Source organism: Calypte anna, chromosome 2, assembly GCF_003957555.1.
Source record: "Calypte anna isolate BGI_N300 chromosome 2, bCalAnn1_v1.p, whole genome shotgun sequence".
Classification (NCBI taxonomy): Eukaryota; Metazoa; Chordata; class Aves; order Apodiformes; family Trochilidae; genus Calypte; species Calypte anna.
In genome coordinates this window covers 67,097,690-67,120,447 of record NC_044245.1, presented here as the reverse complement: position 1 = coordinate 67,120,447, position 22,758 = coordinate 67,097,690, and the positions used below count along the sequence as shown (strand labels likewise).

The window sequence follows — 22,758 nt, the reverse complement described above, 5'->3', positions numbered from 1 at the left end:
CAGTCTTCAGAGGAAAACGGATGTGGCAAGAGCAGATTCTAGGTTCTTAAGTACATTTTGCAAATGCTAAATGATAACCTATGCCTCTCTCAAAGTGCTTTACAAAGCAAGTAGCACTCTAAGTCTGTTGCACTGAAGGAGAAAGTGTCAGAGCAGCACAGAACTAGAGTTATTAGTTGAAGGTCACCCAACAATTTATTATCAGAGTTACAAGTAAAACCCAGATGTCTCTACCACAGTTCCTCAGGCAACTATGCCTTCTCATCTCAAACTGCATCCCCACTGAAAAAGACCAACCAAACACCAAACCCCCACTTCCATCAGAGCAGGCTGAGCCAGAGTCTGAAGGTGCACTGTCGTTCTTCAGACCATCTATCAGCTACTGGAGGTAGCTCACTACTCAGCATGCTGACTTTTCAGAACCTCTATTCTGAGCACAAGAGTAAATGTGCTTTGCAAGACCGTGTATACAGCCCAAAGGAGACTTCAATGCCACTGGGGAATTAACTGCCTACAAGGAGGCACCACAACGCTCTGCTTCTACAGATCTTCAGCAGCCTTCAAACTTACGTTGGCAGCACTGCTTTTACAGATCTAACCTGAGGGTGCCTACAGAATTTTGAAGACTTAATTCATAGACCTTCAAAAGCCTATGCTGGTTACACAGAAACCTTTAATCATTTGGCCAGTCAGTCTCATGCTGTATTTATCAGATGTGAGTGACAGTATCCCAGACAGAAGTACACACTACCACCTCTCTGTGAAGTCAGTTAAAGGTACATGATATGGCACTTATGCCAACTATGAAAAAGCAAATTATACTTTACTGCTATAAAGCCTATAAAAATATTTGAGCACAATTATAGAAGTTTACTGGTCTAAAATATTCTGTCCTGACAACAGGAGCTCTGAAGTTGAATTTACTATCTAACCAAAAAACAGGCTCAAGAAGCAATCTACTAAGTATCACTACTTAGTTTTGTGCCTTCTCTGCAGAAGCTGACCATTTAAACTCTTTATTTGCTCCAGTAACAAAGAAACCTCTCTTCATAAATTGCAATCAGTGTTGTCCCAATGGCAGTGTAGTGCCAAGTTCACTAAAGCTTTTATCCCAGTGCCAGATTACAAGAACATTTGAAAACTGCAGTGTAACAGCACTATTTCTGTTAAGCCTTCAACTACATCCTTTTAAAAATGAATACTCAATCCAGTAGCACTGAAGAAAGGTAAAGCTTTCAACAGTGACAAAAGACTAGAAATACTTCTCTTCATGGTAAATCAATAAACATGCTATTTTTCATCTGTAACCACATAACAAAACTTAGTCCCTTTGCATCCTTTTCAACCCTGCTGGCATACAATGCAGAAAGATTGCTGGCATCTATTGAGCATAGACATCTGGCTTAGCTATTAACAATAATATCAATGGTTATCTATATTTTACAGTAGGAGGACAGAACAGTCTGCTTAGGATATTCTTCAATTACCAAAGTAAAACATCCTTATTCTAATAAAGCCAAATAAATGGTTCTAATAAAGCCAGCTAAAAGAAATTTTTGCATAGCCAAGGCTCCCTGCACCTTGCTCTCATGAACAGTGCTCAAGTCACTTCAGCCCCCCCCTTTTTGCTCCTGTATATAGCTGAATTAAAATACATTTTTAATCACTGCTGAAAGCTACTTGCAAGGATGAAACATAGGCCACTCATTTGTGGAGAGTTGCCTCAGTTTATAGCAGATATTTCTGAAATTCTTGTTAATATTCAGAAGATGATAATTCAATAGCCCACTAATTTCACTGGTCTGTTTTTTGCTCTTTAAGCTCTATTATACGAATAGAATTAAGAGAAACAGTTCAAGCATGTTCCAGTACAGCTACTACATAAAGAAATACTAGACAGAGTCAGTTGTATGCATTAATATTTAATCAACAGCATCAGAGGAACCACGATCTAGTAGCTAGAGTACTATCTATGAAATGCCTTTATCCTAATCCCAGATCAGCCAGTGATTAGCTATGCCCATCCCATGAGAGGGAGAAGAGAAATACCCCTCTAAGATCTCATTTTCCTTTCTACTTTCTGTCTGCTTTACCTATTTATTTTAAAAGTACTTGTAGCATTGGTACTCTCTGCACACTGGCTCTGCAACACTGAGCGAGCAGCCCAACTGCTAATTGCAATTAACAGCAAAATCAACACCATCCAATCTATCTCAAGACAGTTTTCAGTCTCAGGTATTTTCATAATACTCTCAGAAACCTTACAGATAAACCAAACAGAGGCAGTCTATGACAAGGGACAATAAAAAGCATGCAAATTATTTCCAACAAAAACACTAAACCACCTTTGAGCAATCTCACTCACTCCCACAATTGCTATGCAGTCCCCAGGCTGATGACATTAAAAACCTGTTTTCTTCTAGATTTTTTTCCAGGCATCTCACTTTACACCTTGGCCAGCCTCTCCAAAATTGATATTCTCTAGTAAACAACAGCATGATGCAGCCAAAATAAGGCTCGTATTTCTTCCATTAAACCCTGTCACCTCCATTTCAAGCAGCCTTAAATTAGCACTCATGTCTCTCCTGCATTACCCTTTGCAATAACAGTATCTCAAGAGTCTGGTAGTCAAAATTCTTCTTCTCATCTTTATCTCTGACTTACTCTAGAGCCCTCCATGCTAATATTCCCTTCCTCACACAAAATACTACCATCATTAGGCTCCTATTCCTGCCATTATGGAACACAAAATTTTATTTCTTCAGACAGGTTTCTGACTCAATCAGCATTTGCAAACCAAAAAGGCAAACATATTCCATTAAGACTGATTTTACATAGTCCAACTGCCTCAGCTTCTATCTCCCCTTTGTCACCATGAAAGTTTGTTCTCTATGTTTCACACTCACCAGTTTCTGAATACACGTAAGCACCCCTTCAAGCATGTGGCTGGAAAAGCACATGATTTCTATGGGCCATTACCAGCTGGTTCCAATACCCTCCAGTAACCTCTCAACAAAATCTGCTTTCCTTCCACCAGCTGAGGCAGGAATGCACAGCTCAGTAGAAGGGCTGAGGTTAAAGCAGAGCAGTTCCTTAGCTCTCAAGGAGTGCCTTATCACGGTTCACCCACATACCAGGACAATAAAAAACCCTCTATTTCTCATGCAACAAGCTTGCCCCAGGCTTGTCTCTGCATTGAGACTTGGCTCTCCATCCCCATGGTAGATAAAACACTCCCCAGAGGCAAAGTTTCTTAGTAAGCACTTGGCCCTTTCATCTCAGAAGCAGCTGGTGAACAGCTGCTCCTCATAGCTTTTGCAGCTCTCGGGTACCTTATGGATTTTTCCTGTCTTTCATCACAGGCACAAAGGGCAACACCACCTGCAGCCATCTCTGATTCTCATGCAATAACTTTTTATCTCCATCTCATGTGGTCTGCCCAATTCTTTCTTGAATTGCTGCCCATCTGGCCAAATCCCAGTTTTCCCCTCCTAACCTGTTCCCCAAGCATGTGAGAAATCCCTTTCTGCTCCTTTTCTAAGCAAGTCTCCATACTTGGTAGTCTCCCAGGAAGACCAGAGTATTTACAGCTTGTAGGGAGCAGTCTGCTGTCCCTCATCCCGGGAAAATCTTCCTTTATGTGCCGGTGGTTTGCTGGCAGTAAGAAAGAAGTTGACTCCATCCCCCAGTTTTTCTTCTGTGCAACTACAAAGCCCAGCAAGAACCAGAGAGCCCCCCTCTCAGGAGGCAAGCTCACCATCAGATCTTGGTAAGAAAGTGTGACTTCTTAATGAGTAACATCTCACAGAGCCCAAGAGCAACCAACTGCAGTAACCATTAACAGCAAAAGGTTTTCAGTGACACTTTGCACAGGTTTAAAGAAAAAGAGTGAAAGAGTTAGAAAACAAAGTCATCATCTCAGGTAAGCTGCAAGATCCAGAGACAGGATTTTAGTCCTTTCCAAATGGCTGGAAAAGACATTTGGAACAACCACCACCAGACAAGTAGAGATTGTCAAGGCAGCACAATCAAATGACTCTGCCTATTACACTAAACTTGGAGAAATATTTACAGCCCCTTGCCTATGCAGATAGGAAGCAAAGGGAACTGTTGACCAATCTGATGAGATTTCCCTAGATATCCATAAAAGATTAACCTTAATACTTACAGGCTAAGGAGAACTGATAGCTGAAATGTCTATTCTCAGCTTGCCTTCTAGATTGCCTGTAAGGCTGTCACTGTGCATCTACCAGCACTTCTGTGGCATCTACTTTATCGGCCATCCTAAGGAGCTCTGCAACCAGGTGCCAATTAGAAAAATCACTTCACCTTGTCCTGCTGCTGCCCTTTCACAATCAAGGCCAAGAGCTGCTGCACTCCTGCTGAAAGTATTACGAAGTACATAAGAGTTCCCTCCTTTCTCTGTTAATAAAGGAAATAAACCCACCTACACAAGATTCTAACTTCTGGGTGGCAGTTGTTGTTTCTTCCAAGCAGTATGTATTACACTTGCTGGTGTAATACCTTGTGGGGAGAAAAAGTTTTACTAGAATCTGACAAAGATGAGCACATTTGCTGGAGCACCTACAAACTTCTCCCAACTTTTTGTAGTTTTATGATTTTTAACTTCGTATTAGAACTTTTGCTGCAGGTGTAACTCTTCCAGGAAATGCCCAAGCTTTTAAGAGACCTTATGGAAAAGGGGGAAAAGACACTTTTGGTTACTGTTCTCTTTTGCAAGCTGACATGGCATGATCCCTCAAAGGACACTTTCAAAAGCAGACTTTAGCCAACAACTGAAGCCATTTGCACTGATGCATTGTAATGAAACTGTTTGAGCCACCCGTGTTAAATATTTACTACTCAAGTACCAAGCCAAAAACATTCCCAGACTCTTGCCCATTTAGTCTGTGGCAGTGTGAGTTTATGTCTGTCCATATGATAAGGTGGCACTTCTGTTCCTGACATCTTACCAGAAACAGGATAATTTTGAAAAACAACACAATTATTTAGAAAACTGCCAATTTATCAGTTATGTTTGTGAAATGTGGAACAAAACTTGAGTAAAAGGGATAATGTTCACTGGAGGTGTGTGACAAACAAATAGCACCCAGTAAGTCATCCCAGATGAATCTCCTCACTGAAGTCAGACACTAAACAGAAAAAAAAGAAAGCTCACCTGTTTCCCATGGGCTTTCTTCTTTACTGTGCCACTTATCCTGACAGGAGATCTTGATGTTTGCACTACAGATATGTCCAAACTTCCACTATCAACCTCTCACTCCATCAAGTGAACTTCCACTTTAGTGCTGCACTGATATTTTAAGGATACATACCCACTCCATGAAACAATTACAAAATAATATTTCCCCTCCCCCACAAACCACCATCCAGCCTTTCACCAATTTCAACAGGAGTTAATCTGGATTCTTTATAGCTGCTTATTACCTCTGCATTACTGCTTAACTTTAACAAAACCTGTTTCACTGCCAGTGCATTGTTTGGCAATAAAAGTTTAGCTCCACAAGTTGTCTTGTAAGCACAAACCATAAACTTCTTTCAAAAGTATTTGGCAGGGGTGTCAGTGTGTGTGTGGTTACATTACAAAAGCAAGCTGCAACCTTTTGTATCACTGTTAAAAATCAACTTCTCTGATAACCAGCTTTAATCTCCAAAATCCAAAAAGCACATCAGTAAGCCTTTACTTCTTCCAGGTTCAGTGGACATTCCTCTCACCATCACTCCTCCTTACCTTTTGTCTCTTCCCCCGTGCCAAATTACAGAGAACACATCTCTCTTTTTTTATTTCCAGTCATGTAGGCCGAAATGTCGTAAACATGAATTCAAAGGTTTTACACAACTTTAATGTAAAGAAAGAAAACACCAAATTCCCAGATGAGCTTTCCATCCAAATATTTTAGCTAGTAAACTAGAACTAACTTTCAAATTCGAAAATTATCCCTGGATAAAAGGAAACCACCAGCAGTCAAACTCTCAAAAACATATCCTTCCTAAAGCTAGAACTGTGAAGAATTTCACAAGGCACTGTATAACAGTGAAGAAACACAAATCCATTCCTTTCATTGTAGGTCACCCCTTAAAGCTTTAAATATTAGAAAAACAGATACAGACTCCTAATACTTAACTGGTTACCTAATTACTTTTATCTTAGTAGATTTGCATACCTAACAATGGAAAAAAAATTCTTCTGTAGACATAGCTTTATGGAGGACAATCATCATTAGTTCCTACAGCCATCTGAAGCCAGTAGTCCAGATTTCTAAAAATTACAAAGTTGTACAAGTTCTCTCCTCCCTTGTGGAAACCATGTTCACTTTCCCTCCAGGAAACAGGACTGTCTGCGAAGCCATGCACAGTTAATGTCAGCCAACTTGCCAGTTTTGGGTCACCAAAATAGCAGCTGCAAGGAAGGAGAAAAGGCAATCAGTAATTACAAGAGAATAGTCAGCATATTCAAGTACACAATATAAAGTGGGGGAAAAAAAAAACAACACAAAAAAACCCCAGGCACTTCAGTGAAAATTGATTCAACAGTTTTAAAAAACCTGCTTTGGTAAATAATAATTAAATCCAAAAGAAAGTATTCCATCAGATGACATTAGGAAATGAAATAAAATTGACTCAATTTTGGTTTTATTGACCATACTTGATTTCTTTTTGACCATACTTCTAGACATGGGAAACCTGCAGGTTAGAACAATTTCAAAAAGTTCTAAGTTGTAAAGTAGTTGTTCTGAATTTTCTAGAGCATGCATTGTCTGTCAGAGAGTAGAACATTTACTGAGAAGAATTGCTATCAGAGCCAAACAAGACATAGGAGGAAGAAACATGGCCAGGCTATGCTTGACACAAATAATTTTACTACCAGGAAGGAAACATTACAAATAATCAAAGCCAGACATTATCCACTGCTCATAAGAAAAGCCAAGGAAATATCTGTTCCAGCTCCAGCCTAGGGTGGCTTTCTGCATGAGATCTGAAAACTGCTGAAAAAAGTAATGATCATATCCCAGATAAAGCAACAGCAATACTGCTGTGAGTCAGTCCTACAATCATTGGCCAACAGGCACTTCAAGAATTGTCTGGAGCAAGAAGCTTCCAGAATTTGCTCTCAGTAACACTAAAACATACAATACAGGCAGATACCACAATGATTCACTTGTATCTTATAGTTTGCTATTGCATTGGAACTATAGCTACCCTGTTCATATGACAACACTTGATTAAAAAAAACCTCACTATATCCTAGTTTATTGTAATGCCATAATGACCTGAAGTAGCCTGTGATACTCTTTATTGGCATCATAAAGGAATTTCAGTCATATTTTCCATCAGTAGTTAAAAATGCTCACTTAAACATATTTGAGGGCATCTGCTTTTCATAGCCAGGGGAATTTGAAAAATGTAGGAGCTCAGTAGTAGAGCCACTGTTTCCTGGAAATTAACATAAAAAGCAAAGTCACTGCTGGAATACGGGGCAGGCATTTTCAGAATTCAGATACCCAGATTTGGAAATTTAACATCAGTATAAAAAGCAATAACCATCTCATTTTCTCATAAAAAGAAAGACAAATTTTCATTTTGTATATTTTGCTATTTACCTCCAATAGCAGTACTGAAAATAAGCATTTAAAAGTTATTTCAAAAATTAAGAAGTGTTCAAGTACAAGCATTTCAGTGATGTACTCCTGTCAGCCCTTACCACAGCTGCTCCAACAACTGAATTATCTTCTCAGGAATTATAAAGCCTGTGATTGTGCACAAAAAAGCTTTTTCCACTATTGTGCTGGGCTGAGGACAGCAATAGGTTGATAAGAAGCTAGATGATTTGTTGTCTCTGGAAAAAAACAAACAAACCCAAACTGAAATAAATGCATTTCAAATCATCTACAAGAAATCTCAGTAATCAAAACTTGTACCATATAAGTAGTATCTGTGAATATAGCCTAATTTAATACCTAATTTACTACTGTAACTACTAATGGCCAGTCAATTAATACACAAGATGTAATGGTGCTGCGGGTTAACCATGGTAAGTACCTAAACACAGAGGCACTCACTCCTCCTAAGTGGGATGGGAGAGAAAATCAGAAGGGTAAGTGAGAAAGCAAATTTAAATACATTTTAATAGGTAAAGCAAAAAGTTGCACATGAAAGCAAAGCAAACTAAGGAATTCATTTACTATTTCCCATCAGCAGGCAGATGTTCAGCCATCTCCAGGAAAGCAGGGTTCCATCACATGTAACCATGACTTGAGAAGATAAATGCTGTTAACTCCAAACATTTCCTGCCCTTCCTTCCACCACCTTTTACTGCTGAGCACACCACCTCCCAGCCCATTGCCCACCCCCAATCTACTTGCTAGGGGAGCTGTATAAAGAAACAAAAAAGGCTTTGTGTGTAAGCACTGCTGAGCAAGAGCTGAAACACCTTGCTGTTAGAAACACTGTTTTGGTCACAAATCCAAAACACAGCACCACACCAGAAAATTAACTCTATCCCAGCCAAAAGCAGTACACATGGGTACTCCTAAAAACACAGATAACTTATTCAAGACTTACTATAAAACACAGAAATGTGTTTTTCCTAATTCTTATTTGACAATTTCTCAAAATACATCGTGGGGTTTTTTTCAGTTAAAATGTACTGAAAGAGCAAACAAATTCACATACTTACAAGCTAACTTGATTCAAGACAGCACCTAGCCATTCAAACAGCTCCTCTGTACTGCAGGATTCCTCTGGCTTTCCTTGTAGTTCATTGCTTTGTAACACTGGACACTGCAAGTCCCTTAAGGTGCTAAATGTTATTTTTGGCTTCAGGGCCCGTATTTGGTTTTTTGAAAAGTATGACTTCAATGTTGATCCCTCTGCACCTTAACAACACAATACCACAAAGAGCTGTTACAAAACCAATAAACAAAAGCAGTACTGAATACATGGATCCTTTGTGTGTGCGTGTGTGTATATATACATATATATACACACACACTTTCAAGAAAATGTAGCATGTAAAACTGCTTACATGCTGTTATCCATAGAATCTTCAGCTTACTTATCTTCTTGGAAATAAAAATTAATGCAAGATCCAGCAACTCAGTGTATCTCAGTAAATTTAACTACTAAGTGTAGATCTGTCAATAGGGTATTCAAGCAGCATTAACAGGGCAAGTAATAAAATGAACTCATTAGAAAAAGGAATTCAGACTTCCCAAAAAGGAACAAATGAAAGAGAGCAGGGTTAACTGATCCCCCAAGCCAAAGTCATCTCCAAATGTACCACAGAAACACCCATGGCTACTATAAAATACCCATACCATGAATATATTACCATAAAAATACATGAGGCCAGAGAACATTCTTCCTTGCTAGTGTCCATACATACATTTCCCTTGTGCTCATGGACAGGTACTCCCTATTGTAGAAGAGCAATGAGTGCCTACTACCATGCTGAACCTCTAGTTCAGCATCTCTACAAATTCCACAGGCACTGCATTTTTAAGAGGGAGTATACATGGTAGACATACACAAGGATAATACATCTCTAAGATCAGGTTAAAGGGAACTAAGCTCAAATGAATTGAGGCAGTATTCTAAAACCACTGCCTACAGAGATCCTAGCATCGCTAATTCACTAAGAACTGCCTCCTAGAGACAGAATGGCTTTTAGAATCACAAAGAACTCAAATGGAATTTGAGTTCCTGCAGATCCTACATTCCTGCAGATGTCAGGAACACTTTGGAATAAGCTTTAGTGCCATTTAAAGTCTCCTGGAATAACCCCTCACAACTGCAGAAAGTTTCCCTTTCCATTGTCCTAAAAGGCATGCAGTGTTCTATCCAGCATGTCAAGTTAGCAGATCTCTTAGTCCTCTGAGCTGAGGACAAAAGTCTGTGAGAATCATTTTGAGAGGTTGTCCTGGTTTGGGCCAGGATAAAGGTAATTTTCTGCCTTGTACTTTTGCTTTCAGACTTCCAAGTCTTCTGTAAGTAGCTGCACTTGCTGAAATTAACAGCAAGTTTCTCAGTAAGTGTCTGCTTCTACAACTAGTAACACTCAATGTTTATAGTTACAGCCAGAGACTGGTGTGCAGAGCCAAGGACACTGCTCAGTTCTGAGGAACTGCCCTCTGGAAGGAGAAGAGGAGGAAAGAGTTCACACCTGCATCCCTCTCTTAGGGAGGAACAGACAAGATAAATGACCAAAATTGACCAGAGTACTCCATCCCATACACGACATACTCAGTATAAATCTGAGGGATCACAAGGGTTAGTCCCCTTCCTTCCTTCTTCCCCTTCTTTGTCTGTCCCTGTTTGCTTTGACATCCTGGGAGGATTCCATCCATTCCTCTGCCTGTGGTCCTGATCCGTGCCAGCCCATATCTGTGTGTTCCTGCCTCCAGCTCCCAACTGCTGCTGACTCCAGGAGTCCAGCCTGGACTTTCCCAGGGCTGCCCTGCAGCCTTTGTGGTGACGTGAGAGTTACTGGGGGAGAGGGGTAGGAACGGGGTATCAATTTTCCTGTATATTTTTATGTATTTAGTAATTGTTTTCCTATTTATTATTACTGTTTCATTAAAGCTGTGTAGTTTAGTTTCCAACCCCTAAGTTTCTCTCTTATTCTCTCTCCTTTCTTTATCAGGGAGGGTAGGAGAGTTAATAGAGCTGTCATTCAGTTTAATTGCCGGGCCAGTGTTAAACTGTGACAGAGGTCTTATCCCATCTCTGAAGACCACATGCTTCATTTCCTAGGTGTGATGGCAAAACTAATTTAGGATTCATAAAACCACTCTTGATCTACAGTAAACTGAGAAATTGTCTTCAAATAAGATATATTTGGAAGGTGATGATATCCCAGAAAAATACCAGAATCAGTCACTAAGAGTAAAGACCCTCTAAGGAGTCTGTCATGCCAGAACACCACTTTCCTCTGAATAGTGGCAAAGTGAGTAGGTGACTGCAGGTTTGAGAACAGATTTATCAGCTTTGTCAATAGAAATTCTAGGACAGTCTGGGGGACAAGGATTGGAGAGAGAAGAAAGATGGGGGGAGTATAGAAAAATCAAACTATGTCACAAATCTCACTTTACTAGGATCAGAGAAGAAAATGTCACAGTGGTGAGTCTTCATAGAATCATAGAATCCTAGGGGTTAGAAGGGACCTCGAAAGATAATCTAGTCCAACCCCCCCTGCCAGAGCAGGGCCACCTAGAGTACATCACATAGGAACGTGTCCAGGCGGGTTTTGAATGTCTCCAGTGAAGGAGACTCCACGACCCCCCTGGGCAGCCTGTTCCAGGGCTCTGTCACCCTTACAGTAAACAAATTTTTTCGAATATTCAACTTGAACCTCCTGTGCTCCAATTTACACCCATTACCCCTTGTCCTATCACTGGTCATCACTGAGAAAAGCCTAACTCCATCTCCCTGACACTCACTCCTTACATATTTGAAAACATTGATGAGGTCACCCCTCAGTCTCCTTTTCTCCAAACTAAAGAGACCCAGCTCCCTCAGCCTTTCCTCATAAGGGAGATGTTCCACTCCCTTAATCATCTTAGTAGCTCTGCGCTGGACTCTTTCAAGCACTTCCCTGTCCTTCTTGAACTGAGGGGCCCAGAACTGGACACAATACTCCAGGTGCGGCCTCACCAATGCAGAATAGAGGGGGAGGAGAACCTCTCTTGACCTACTAACCACACCCTTTCTAATGCACCCCAGGATGCCACTGGCCTTCTTGGCCACAAGGGCACATTGCTGGCTCATGGTCATCCTCTTGTCTACCAGGACCCCCAGGTCTCTTTCACCTACACTGCTCTCCAGCAGGTCAGCCCCCAACCTATACTGGGACATTGTGTTGTTCTTCCCCAAATGCAAAACTCTACACTTCCCCTTGTTGAACTTCATCATGTTTCTCTCTGCCCAACTCTCCAGCCTGTCTAAGTCTCTCTGAATGGCAGCACGGCCTTCCGTGCTGCTTCAAATGCAGCACAGCTGTAACAGCCAGATGTATCTTCATGGACTCCTGGGAAAGGTCATGTTTCTTCATAGTAAGTGATCCAAAACAGTATGTAAAATTCTGACATCCAACTTAGACTAAAACCTTAGTTAACCTAAGCAAGCATATTGAAAATTAAGAGATATTAAAGAGCTTCCTTTTTGAAGCAGTAAGATAATGTGAAATCAATTCTCCTTGATTTGTAATTCCAGATAGTGTATTCTATTTCCATAGGGTAACAATGGCAGCCAAGAAAAAATACCTGATTTGTGATAAGTCTGAAGTCCAGCATATCATTTAAATACTGCAGGGAAGGCACGTATGACCAGAAGAAATTCAAGAATAGGACAGAGTTCACTGCAGATTACAATATCCAACACTTGCTATCAAAAATTATGGACTGTCTAAATTTCATCAGTCCTATTTATCTCTTCAAGGACAATCACATGGGGAAGTAGAAAAATGAGGGCTAATCCAATCCTTTTTAGTCATCCTTCAAAAAAGGCTGTCCAAGTACTGAAGGGCACAGTGATAAAGACAGTCAGACACTGAATTCTTTAGTATTTTTTAGTATTTCATATAAGTACATTTAAGTCTGAAGTGTGCTAGAACAGATGATCTTCCTTCAGTCAGTACTTCCTATTGGCATTTGTTAGATTAACAGGCTAAAAAAATGTACAGTATTGCCCTAGAATTCCTAGTGAAATAAAAATATTCTACATTTTAGATGTCCACTCCATATGGGAGACTCAGCTACAGTCTTAACTTTAAGAATGCTCAAGGACTAGAATAAAGACTCCAACAGTAAAATTCCTCTAGCCAAAGCATAGCCTTCCATGTCAAAAACAACTAGGCACATTGTCAAAGTATTTTGGAAGCCACTGAATTTCAGCTAGTAAATATCTGAGACTGTCACAGAAATTAAAGCAATCAAAAAGAGAACAAAACACTTCTTTTGCCTCTGTCATTTGACATATTCCCTTTTTCTGTTCCTCCTGGTGCCAGAACCATTAAGTGGGAAAAACGGGTATGAAAACAAAAAGTCCTGCTTTTGGAAAGTGACATGAATGTTTATAGGTTCGCAGCAGTGCTGGCCACAGCAAGAAACACCAGTTATCAGCAGGAACGCTGAAAGCAGAATGTTCACAGAGGACACTGATTCTCTCCACAAAATACACCCCTCTTTTCCCCTTCCAGCAGAATCTACATGATGCCTCATGTCTATTAATAAAAATCTATAAAAGTTTTATGCTTGGCAGTACTAGGGAACTCAAGCTCTTTCATGTGTTATAAGCACAAGATTCCTGAACAGAAAGGCATTCAGATTTAACTCCATATTCAGGAAAAGATTGAACTGATCCAGTTTCTGGAAGTAAGAATGTGAGGAAAAGGAATGCTGCTCTTCCCGAATGCTGCTACACTGACAGCAACAAACATAAGAAACATTCTGGCTTTAGAGGCATTTTTCTCTCTCTTCACGGTCAATAAATCCAAGCAAGCTGAGCCTGAAGATCCTTAAAAGATCCTTAGCTGGATTTATGTCACCATTTATGGTAGCAACAGCCTTCACTGTGACTCTTCCCTGAAGACTACAAGGATGGGAATTGCAAGCCTTTAAACAATTTCTGTATGACAAAGAAGGAAGGATCCTCGGCACATGATTAGTACTTAAAAAGGGTGAGGAGATGAAGGAATGAAGTGAACATGGGACGCTGCCAAAGGAGTAACAACGAAGAGTGCAGATGGGAAAGAATTCCCAGGGACCACCCTCATGTGTCAGGGACATCCCTCCCCACTAGTGCGGAGGCTTCTTCATGACAGAAAGCAAAAATACACTAAAAGCTACACAGCTATGATGAAGAAAAACATTTTTTTGCAGTACAGACTCCTGCACCTTTTGCCAATTCCATGCAAATGCTGCATATCCCTAGATAGAACCCATTCCAGAAAATGAGCTTCCAAGGAAGAATACTTAAATTCTAAAAAAAAAATTTAATGTAACCAGAAAACAGCAGATAAACAAATTCTAGAAGAAAGGTAATTTTGAGACAACACAATTTCTTAGGATAACAACATCTTTCTCTGCTCCAATCTGAAACAAGTGCTTGAAAAAAATATGATAAAATAGCAGACTGTATGTATCGGTGTACATAGTACATGACAAACAGGGACTCTGTGCTACTGTAACTACTGCTGAAACAAGAAATTCCCCATCCTAAGTACTATACCAAATATGTAACTCATATGTATTAATAAATAAAAACCCACCTTAAATCATCCTATTAATAATGGTTGTGTATGTCACAGATCTGTAAAGAAGAGGCAGCACTACCAAATAGGTGAAGTTACACCAGAAACTCTGGGCAACATAGAGACAAGGCAATGAAGCAACTGATACATCTCCTATGAATCACTGTTGTGTTCCTGCACTGAAACATTCTGCTATGTAGGCAGTAACACACCCCCCTCAAACAAATAAACAATACAAACAAAAATCCCACCCAAACATTCTTTAATCCAACTTTTCTCTCTGCTAAAAATACATTTAGACAATTACTGGAAAAGAATAATAAACTAAAAATATTTGGACTTCATGCCAATTACATTTTGGTTTTACATTTAGTTCTCATTACCTGTATTATACCACGCCAGTAGGAAGTCAAATTCTAAAGGTTTCTTCTCTTTCAAGGCCCAAAGCACTCTGTTGTGTTTCTTGCTATCAGGGTGAAAGCCAGAATCAGTCAAGTCAATAGTTATAACTGCAAAAATGTACAAAAGCAGAAATTACTCAATTGAAATAAATTTTAATATTACGAACTATAGAAAATTAATTAAGAACTAAAGAAAACAAAGAAACCATAGAACATTGTACTGTCTTTTCACACACACAGCATCTTTATCAAGTATTTGATTATGCAAATATGATTCTCTGTTGTCTAATTAAATATCACCTCCTGCTGCCCTTATTTTGATATAAGCTGGGACTGTTTTCTAGTGATTGGAGGGATAGGTTCCTTTTGTAATGGCAGTGACAGAAGTCCCAAAACAGTGCCTTAAAAAATAACTTGGTAATTAGGCAAGCTATTAGCACCAAAAAAGCTCAAGTTTCTAACATAAAAAGCCACATATATGGCAATTAGACTTTTTTAGCTGGTATTTTTTCATTTTTTTTCTTTTTTTGTCCCAAGTGAGAAGTTATACTTAATTTTCCAGTGGAAATTTCATTATACATTTTACTTGACAATTGTCCCATTTTGAAAATATTGCTGCAGATAACAAATCTCCCCTTCTAATGTTGCATAACTCTCTATCAGCAACTGCTGTTGCCAATTAATTTGTGATGGTATCGTGTTCATGGTTTCACTACTTACCAAAAAAAAAAAAAAAATTTTACAACAACCATACTCACTGTACTCAGCTCTTTAAAAATTGCATCAATTTCAAGTACTTGGTAAATGGAGACTACTACTTTAAATGTGTCAAATGTAATATAATCCTCACTTTCAGGCAATCTTAGGTAAGGCTCTTGACCGTTTTTTTTTTTAATCTGCAAATTTTATGCTCTACCTTAGTTTAGTATTTTCCAATTTAAATCAAAAGGCATAAAATTCTTGAGTCTTACATCATGCTGTATAAACAAAATGAAAAACTAGGAAATTAAGAATTTTATGCAATACCCAAAAGACCACATCTTTCTTTCCTTGTAACTGCTTTATTATTTGAAGAAAAAAGTTCTCTTCCTGCAGTCCTTTTGTCTGCACCTGGAAGAACACGACCTAGACAATAACCAGCTTTACAGACAGGGAAGTTTCAGCATTGCTGACTTTGCAACCTAACAAGTGCTTCACAGATAGATGTGAAAGAAGTACTGTTAACATAAATAATACTTACTATATCTCATAACTTTTTTGCCAGAATACTGAGAAGGGCGACCCTGCAGTCCAAGTTCTTCATAAGTATCCTTGTCCACTGATAGAATAAGTTTTCCTATAAAGAAAACAAACCTTTTAACATAAATAATCTTTTACTTAGTTTAAGTCTTCTGAGAACCACATATCTCATCAACATTAGCTTTGGATCAGTGGTATTACTAATGAAATCCAGACTCCTTAGTCGCAGCTAAATGCATTGCCAGATAAACCCTTTAAAAAAGATATGTAGAACATAATTACTCTTTCATTAAAAAGGCTTTATGAACTAGAATGAGAACAGTGTAATATTATCCCTAAGATAGGCATCTTTTTTTACTGTACCACCTCACTTCATTGCCTCAGTTTTCCCTCCACTTGTCCCCTGGCATTTGCCATGTTGTTGTTTAAACACTACATCACATTAGGGCCTGACTTAAACAGTCACGCAGGCACTGCTCAGCTAAACACACAAAAGCAGTTCCTCCAGCTCCAGTGGGACTACTCATGTTGAGTAAACTATGCTTATTAGTAATGAGCAGACGTGCACTGGAACAACTCCACTTCCATGTCCATGATCCAAATCTAGCAGCTGCCACTTGAGACTGCATTTCACACAAAAAACCTCTAGTACAGGCTTTTGATTCTACTGTAGAAGTAACAGTGTAATAGAGGATACAATCAAAGCTGCTGCTGAAGATTTCACAGTGAAGTCACATGGAACAGTAAGACTGTATCTTATTAACTGTGCATAGCTTTTGGTCAAAGGAAGTGATTCTGCTCCTGTACTCAGCCCTGGTGAGGCCACACCTTGAGTACTGTGTCCAGTTCTGGGCCCCTCAGTTCAGGAAGGATATCGAGGTCCTGGAGCAGGTCCAAAGGAGGGCAACCAGGCTGGTGAAGGGACTCCAGCACAGATCCTATGAGGAGAGGCTGAGGGAGCTGGGGCTGTTCAGCCTGGAGAAGAGGAGGCTCAGGGGAGAACTCATGACTCTCTACAACTCCCTAAAAGGAGGGTGTAGCCAGGGGGGGGTTGGTCTCTTTTCCCAGGCAACTCTCAGCAAGACAAGAGGGCACGGTCTCAAGTTGTGCCAGGGGAGGTTTAGGTTGGATATTAGAAAGAATTTCTTTACGGAGAGAGTGATCAGACATTGGAATGGGCTGCCCAGGGAAGTAGTGGATTCTCCATCCCTGGAGATATTTAAAAAGAGACTGGATGTGGCACTCAGTGCCATGGTCTAGTAACTGCAGTGGTAGTGGATCAAGGGTTGGACTTGATGATCTCAGAGGTCCCTTCCAACCCAGCCAATCCTATGATTCTATGATACAAACAAAGCTGCTGCTGAAGATTTCACAGTGTAGTCACAGGGAACTGTAAGACTGTATCTTATTAACTTTGCATAGCTTTTGGCCACAGAAAGTCAATCACTATCAACTATCTGTTCAGGACTATGCTAAAGGAACACAGAAAAGAATTCCTCCTCTCAAGAAATCTGAATTTATTTATGCCCTGATAGGCATCCACCATATTTCCGCATCGCAGGCTAGAGGGACCAATTTGAGTTCCTATTACACCTGGTATAGTTAAACAGAAATGAGAAAACTCACTTGAAGCAAAAAATAGCTTCATAATTTTCTCTGCATGTAAAATCCCACCCAGGATGGACCATTTTGCCATAAAATTGTGATGGAACTGCAAAGGAGTATTTTTACATGAGAGATAATTCTCAAAAAATAAACACAAATATTTTAAGAACTGTTACTAAACACTACTATTTATTTTTTTGTAAATTCTGTCTTAAAGACCAGTAAGAAACATGAAGTTGAAATGCATTTTTTTCAGAAAAAAATAATCCTCTGTAGCAATTGTAAATTATAGGTGACACATTGCCATGGTGATACCACACATAAATGATATTTTTTTCCTGATTTCCTTTTGATGAAATAACCTAGCAGCATGAATTTTAAAAGTTAAGATAAATGTTTTTCTGATTCAACCATATTTCTGGTAAAGTTGGCAAGTACAATATGCATTATATTTTCCAGTTTACATTATTCCAAATGAAAAAAAAAACAAACAGCCCAGCCACAAACTCAAGACCACAAATAATATGTATTAACAAAACAAAACATACCATTTGGTAGCAGAGCTGCAGTATTATCTTGATCAATTTTTGTGTTATAGGTAAGTGCATAGCATGATCCTGTAATAGTAAAATAGAAAACCAAATTAGCCCCTAAAGACAGCCATGACAATATGAATGAGTCTTCTCAAGATAACCAAACATGCCAAATACCATCTGAATCACTCTATACACTCCAGTTGTCATTAATTTTCTTGCCCTTTTTCCAGCAAAACAGCAATTTGCTATTCTTTTCAGAAACCCTGGATTTGCACTGTTTTAAATGACATGTAACACATATAACATTAACAATATGCCCCAATATGAAAACTTTTTCTTGACAGCTGTGAGCTTCCCAATTAAGCAAACAGAAAACCCCATTTTATTTCTAGCGTTAGTTCACATGAGAACAAGGTGAAAGATGTTCATACTACTATGTATCTTTTGTAGCATTCTCTACTACAATTTTCATCTTAAAAATACAACTCAAAGCCTGTAAACTTGGCGTGCTAGTGTTGTACTGCTTCCATAAAATTACTGGCATGAAAGCCATTACTGAGACTAAAGGCAATACAAGAGTCCCACATTTAGAAAGTAATGGATCTCATTCTCCTGCTTCATCTTTTTCCTCTTTATCCTTTAAAGCTTTTTCCCCCTGAAAATTACCTGAAAGGCACAGCTTTTGTCATGAGCCACGTGAGCAGGGTCTGCTCAATGAGAACAGCATGCTCTAGATATGCAATAGCAAGTTGCTGGGCAGAGGCTGCACCTTTCTTCACATCCTCTTTGTTCTTACTGTGTAAGGACAAGCTCCACTGGCAAACACAACCAACTCCCACTCCAAAAAAACATTTTTGCCTCTTTTTGTCCTGTCTGCTGCAAAACACAGCTAACAGCTCTGTGTTGAAATATGAAGGAATCAAAAAGGGAGAAGGAAGCCAGTTTCTGCAGGAGTCTGCATAAAGATGAGATGTAGAAGATAAATGAGAATGGCTATAAGTGGAAGCCCTCTTGACATTGGGCTTGCAGAATTAAGAGGGAACGGGGAGAAATGAGAAGTCATAGAAGTTTTGGACCCACTGGGTGTAAACTAATGTTGACACACTACAAAGCAGAAAGAGGAAGACAAATAAATTAATACAGAATTTTCTTAGTATTTTTCCTTCCCTTTATAATACCCTCCAGAGCAAATATATAAAAATGGATTTTACTGTGTTACAAAAAACATACAAGATTAATGCACCTATCATGTTCTGATTAGCTCCTTACCTTTCTTGACAAATGCATCAATGAATTCGTGCGAGACCAATTCATGGATCGATAAATTCCTCACCAGGTAGTACTCTCCAACATCTGCAATTGTACTCTTCAGCACTTCAGGTAGGATGCCACATTCAGGGATCAAAAAAGACACCTATTAGGAACATATTTGTAATGTAAATTATATCCTAAAATCTGTTCTGGAAGAAAAACAAGATGTAAAAAATTCTTCCTTTCAGAGAAAATGGCATGTTATGCCAAAACAAGACAAAGAAAACAGTAATTTCATTCTACTGTCTTTAAAATGTATCAATTTGCAGAACATCTCCAAGTACAACAAAGACATTATTTTTTGCATTTTGCATGCTCTACAATTGCATTTGAGGTGTTTAATGAAGGCACGATTTTATGTAGCATGACTTAACTAATGATCTCGTTGCATGTCATTATGAATTTAGCATGAATTCACACTAGGTCTCCTTCAGCAGGAAGCAGTTGTAACTAAAAGTGTAGGCTCAGCATGCATGGAAATGGAAAGACCAAAGTAGATTTCAAACTAGTTTTTGAATCAAGACATCATCTTCTTGAGAATACTGTAGGGGTCAAGAAGGTGGTAAAAGTCATAAGGTGTACGAACAAGGCTACAAGTTCTGTAGCGGGTTTCTCATTTAAGGCAGGAAACTGATTTTTCAGAAGGAATGAGCATCTACGGGGTCTTTAGGGGGGGGTGTTGTTTTGGGGTTTTTTTGTACTGAGCTCAGCATCCAGTCTTCTGGTCTAATCACCTACCTTGAATTTCTCTCTCGTGTAAAACCTTTCCTCTGTGTCTTGCACAGATCAAGAGTATTCTTAAGTCTAGGAGACCAGGGCAAATGAGGACATTACTTGGGCAAGCACCAAGCTTCTCAATAACCATGAATGAAGTAGCCATTTTAATGAAACCATGCTTAAGCAGCATAAAGGTTCAATCCCCTGCTCCTTACTACTCCACTTCTCAAAAAAAAAACTTTTTTCTGAAACAAAGGGGTTCAGGGAGCATGGGTACGTATGATCTCCCTTTGCACACGTAAAAAGTAACAAATGACAGGTGGGCTGTCTGCCACCCAAGTAGAAAGCTTCCTAGTTCACTGCTAAAAAAATTACTAAAGAAACAGCAAGAGCTCTGACTGACGGTAGCAACAGGCAAAGGAAGGAAAGAAAGCTGGCAAAAACTGTCCCTCAAGCATTTCTCTAAAATCATGAAGCCTGTAGGCGACAGCACAACATGATGCTCCGGCAGACAGAGGGTCTTTCAGCTGACAACCCCCCTGGACTGCAGAGGGACTCCCTCACCATTCAGACCTGGATTTTGCAGATGCCGCTGACAGAACCGCCCCTCCCCCCTGAGCTCACCCCTCTTCCTCTTCGCGCCCGCACCGCCTCTCCCTCCCTGAGGTGCTGCGCCCCCGAACACCCCCAAAGCCAACGGGAAGCCAACGTTTGGTTCCCAGCTTTCCAAACCCTCCCCCATGCCTCCCCCAGAGGGGCGGGCAGGGCCACCCCTGGCACCGCCCACCGAACCCTCGGGGGGACCCTTCCTGCCGCCCGTGGCGAGGCGTGGGGGGCGGGGATACACCCTCCAGCTTCACCGGGGAGGGGGCGGAAGCCCCTGATCGTTCTCCCCAACCCCGGCACTGCGTGAGGGCCGGGCCTACCCCCACAACAACCCCCTCCCTCCCTTCACCGCGGAGCCCTCTCCCTCGCAACGCACCGGTAACCGCACCCTCCCCCCCCACCGCCTCCTCCTCCCGCCCCGCACTCACGCGGCAGTTGTAGGCGTGGTCCCGCACGTGGGCCGCGTGCCGGGAGCGCGGGTGCCGCGCGTGTCCCTTCTCGCTGACCAGCAGGTGCCGCGGGGCCTGGCAGAGGCGGCGCAGCAGCACCGGCACCGACATCTCCCGCACCGGCCGCGCCGCCAACGCGGGTGGGGTTAGGGTTAGAGTTAGAGTTCACCCCCGGGCGTCACGTCACCCGCCACACCCCCGGGAGAGGCTACACGGCCCGGCGAGAGACCCAGAGAGAGATGGAAGGGGGGTGGGGGAAGAAGCTGTGCGATGAGGTCACTTCCGCCGGGCTGGCGTCCGCCGTCGGGCTGGTGTCGTGCGCGTGCGCGGGAGGAGGTTCGGGAGGGGGAGTCGCGGTTCCGACCCGGTTCGGGGTGAAGCTGTGACTCGGGGGGTAATAGTGACTCGCGCTATCCGTCGCTGGTGAAAGGGCTGAGAGGTTGAGGGTTGTTTGTTCGTCCCGGAGGAGGTGAGGATACTCCGGGGAGCCAAATGTATCCTGATACCCGGGACTTGGGATTCTTCCCTTGGTAGGGCATAGGGTGGGAGAGTGAGATGTACTTCTGAAATCCTTTTGTAGTGGGTAAAGGTGTGGAGTGGGTAGATAAGGAGGAAGGCTTGGGGTATTGTCCCTTGGAGTGAGACTGGTAGGGGAAGCTACACCAGGACCAGCTGGAGATGAGGATGGTAAAGCTAAGAGAAAGGATGGACTGAGCATGCATGGAGACTGAGTTCAACCTGCAGACACAGTGATGATGACTGACGAAGACCACCAGAAGACACCCCCCTCCCCCCAGTGACCACCGAGGGGCACAAGTACTCATGTGCTAAGGACATTTGCAAATGCTACTTCATTCCTGGCTTGGCTTCACGAATGAAGATTTAAGAAAACAAATACACGTATCTAACCTGTATATACTCTCTGTGTTTGGACAGCTAGACATGGATGTTAGGTTGGGATGCTTCCCTGTGGATCTGGTGCCATAATAAAGAATAATGATTTAACAGTGACGAAAGTGCTGTTGAGGTGATTTTCTTTGTTTCAGTGCTGGGCTGCATCAAAAGAAACATGGCCAGCAGGTCAAGGGAGGTGATTCTTCCCTTCCACTGCCATCAGACCCCCATCTGGGTTATTGTGCCCAGTTCTGGAGCCCCCTGTGTAGGGAGGACATGGATATGTTTGAGAAAGTCCAGAGGAGGGCCATGAAGGTGATCAGAGGGCTGGAGAAGGTCTGCTGTGAAGACAGGCTGAGGGCATCATGGTTGTTCAGCCTGGAGAAGAGAAGGCTCCAGGGAGACCTTACAGTATCTGAAGAGGGGAGGAAAGCTGGGGAGGGACTTTTCACAAGGGAATGTAGTGAGTGATAGGACAAGAGGTACAATTTTCAACTGGAAGAGGGTAGATTCAGATGAGATACTAGGAAGAAGCTTAAAGCCCAGAAGGCGAGCTACAGGCCTGTCAGCCTGACCTCAGTACAGGGAAAAATTACAGAGGGGTTCATCTCAAGTGCAGTCATATGGCAAGTGCGGGATATGCAGGGGATCAGCATGGGTTCTGGAAAGGCAGGTCCTGCTTGACCAACTTCATCTTCTATGACCAGGTGACCTGCCTCATGGATGAGGGG

At 41.2% G+C, this 22,758-nt stretch overlaps 1 protein-coding gene across 2 annotated transcripts; it reads right to left on the bottom strand.

Moving 5' to 3' along the window:
* Positions 1–5,649: 5,649 nt before the first annotated feature.
* RPP40 (ribonuclease P/MRP subunit p40) lies at positions 5,650–21,574 on the bottom strand. 2 transcript variants are annotated; one of them, XM_030446302.1, is made up of 9 exons: positions 21,113–21,195; positions 19,320–19,424; positions 18,063–18,131; positions 17,536–17,620; positions 15,911–16,006; positions 14,653–14,778; positions 8,699–8,897; positions 7,724–7,858; positions 5,650–6,421 (listed from the first exon to the last, which is right to left on the bottom strand). In XM_030446302.1, exons 2-9 carry the CDS (start codon positions 19,362–19,364, stop codon positions 6,223–6,225), a joined length of 954 nt encoding a protein of 317 aa, XP_030302162.1. In that variant the 5' UTR covers positions 19,365–19,424; positions 21,113–21,195; the 3' UTR covers positions 5,650–6,222. The 2 variants fall into 2 exon arrangements, with proteins under 2 accessions (XP_030302162.1, XP_030302161.1); XM_030446301.1 differs by lacking the exon at positions 17,536–17,620 and having other exon boundaries at positions 19,320–19,464; positions 21,113–21,574.
* Positions 21,575–22,758: the final 1,184 nt, after the last annotated feature.

What these genes read in the sequence shown, in the direction of transcription:
- RPP40 (XM_030446301.1), bottom strand. Translation starts at nt 21,244, where the DNA reads ATGTCGGTGCCGGTGCTGCTGCGCCGCCTCTGCCAGGCCCCGCGGCAC. An exon ending in CAAAAAAGTTATGAGATATA is followed by an intron (nt 14,779 to 15,910) that starts GTAAGTATTATT and finishes ACATTTTTGCAG; the next exon opens with TTATAACTATTGACTTGACT. An exon ending in ACTGGCGTGGTATAATACAG is followed by an intron (nt 8,898 to 14,652) that starts GTAATGAGAACT and finishes TGTGTTGTTAAG; the next exon opens with GTGCAGAGGGATCAACATTG.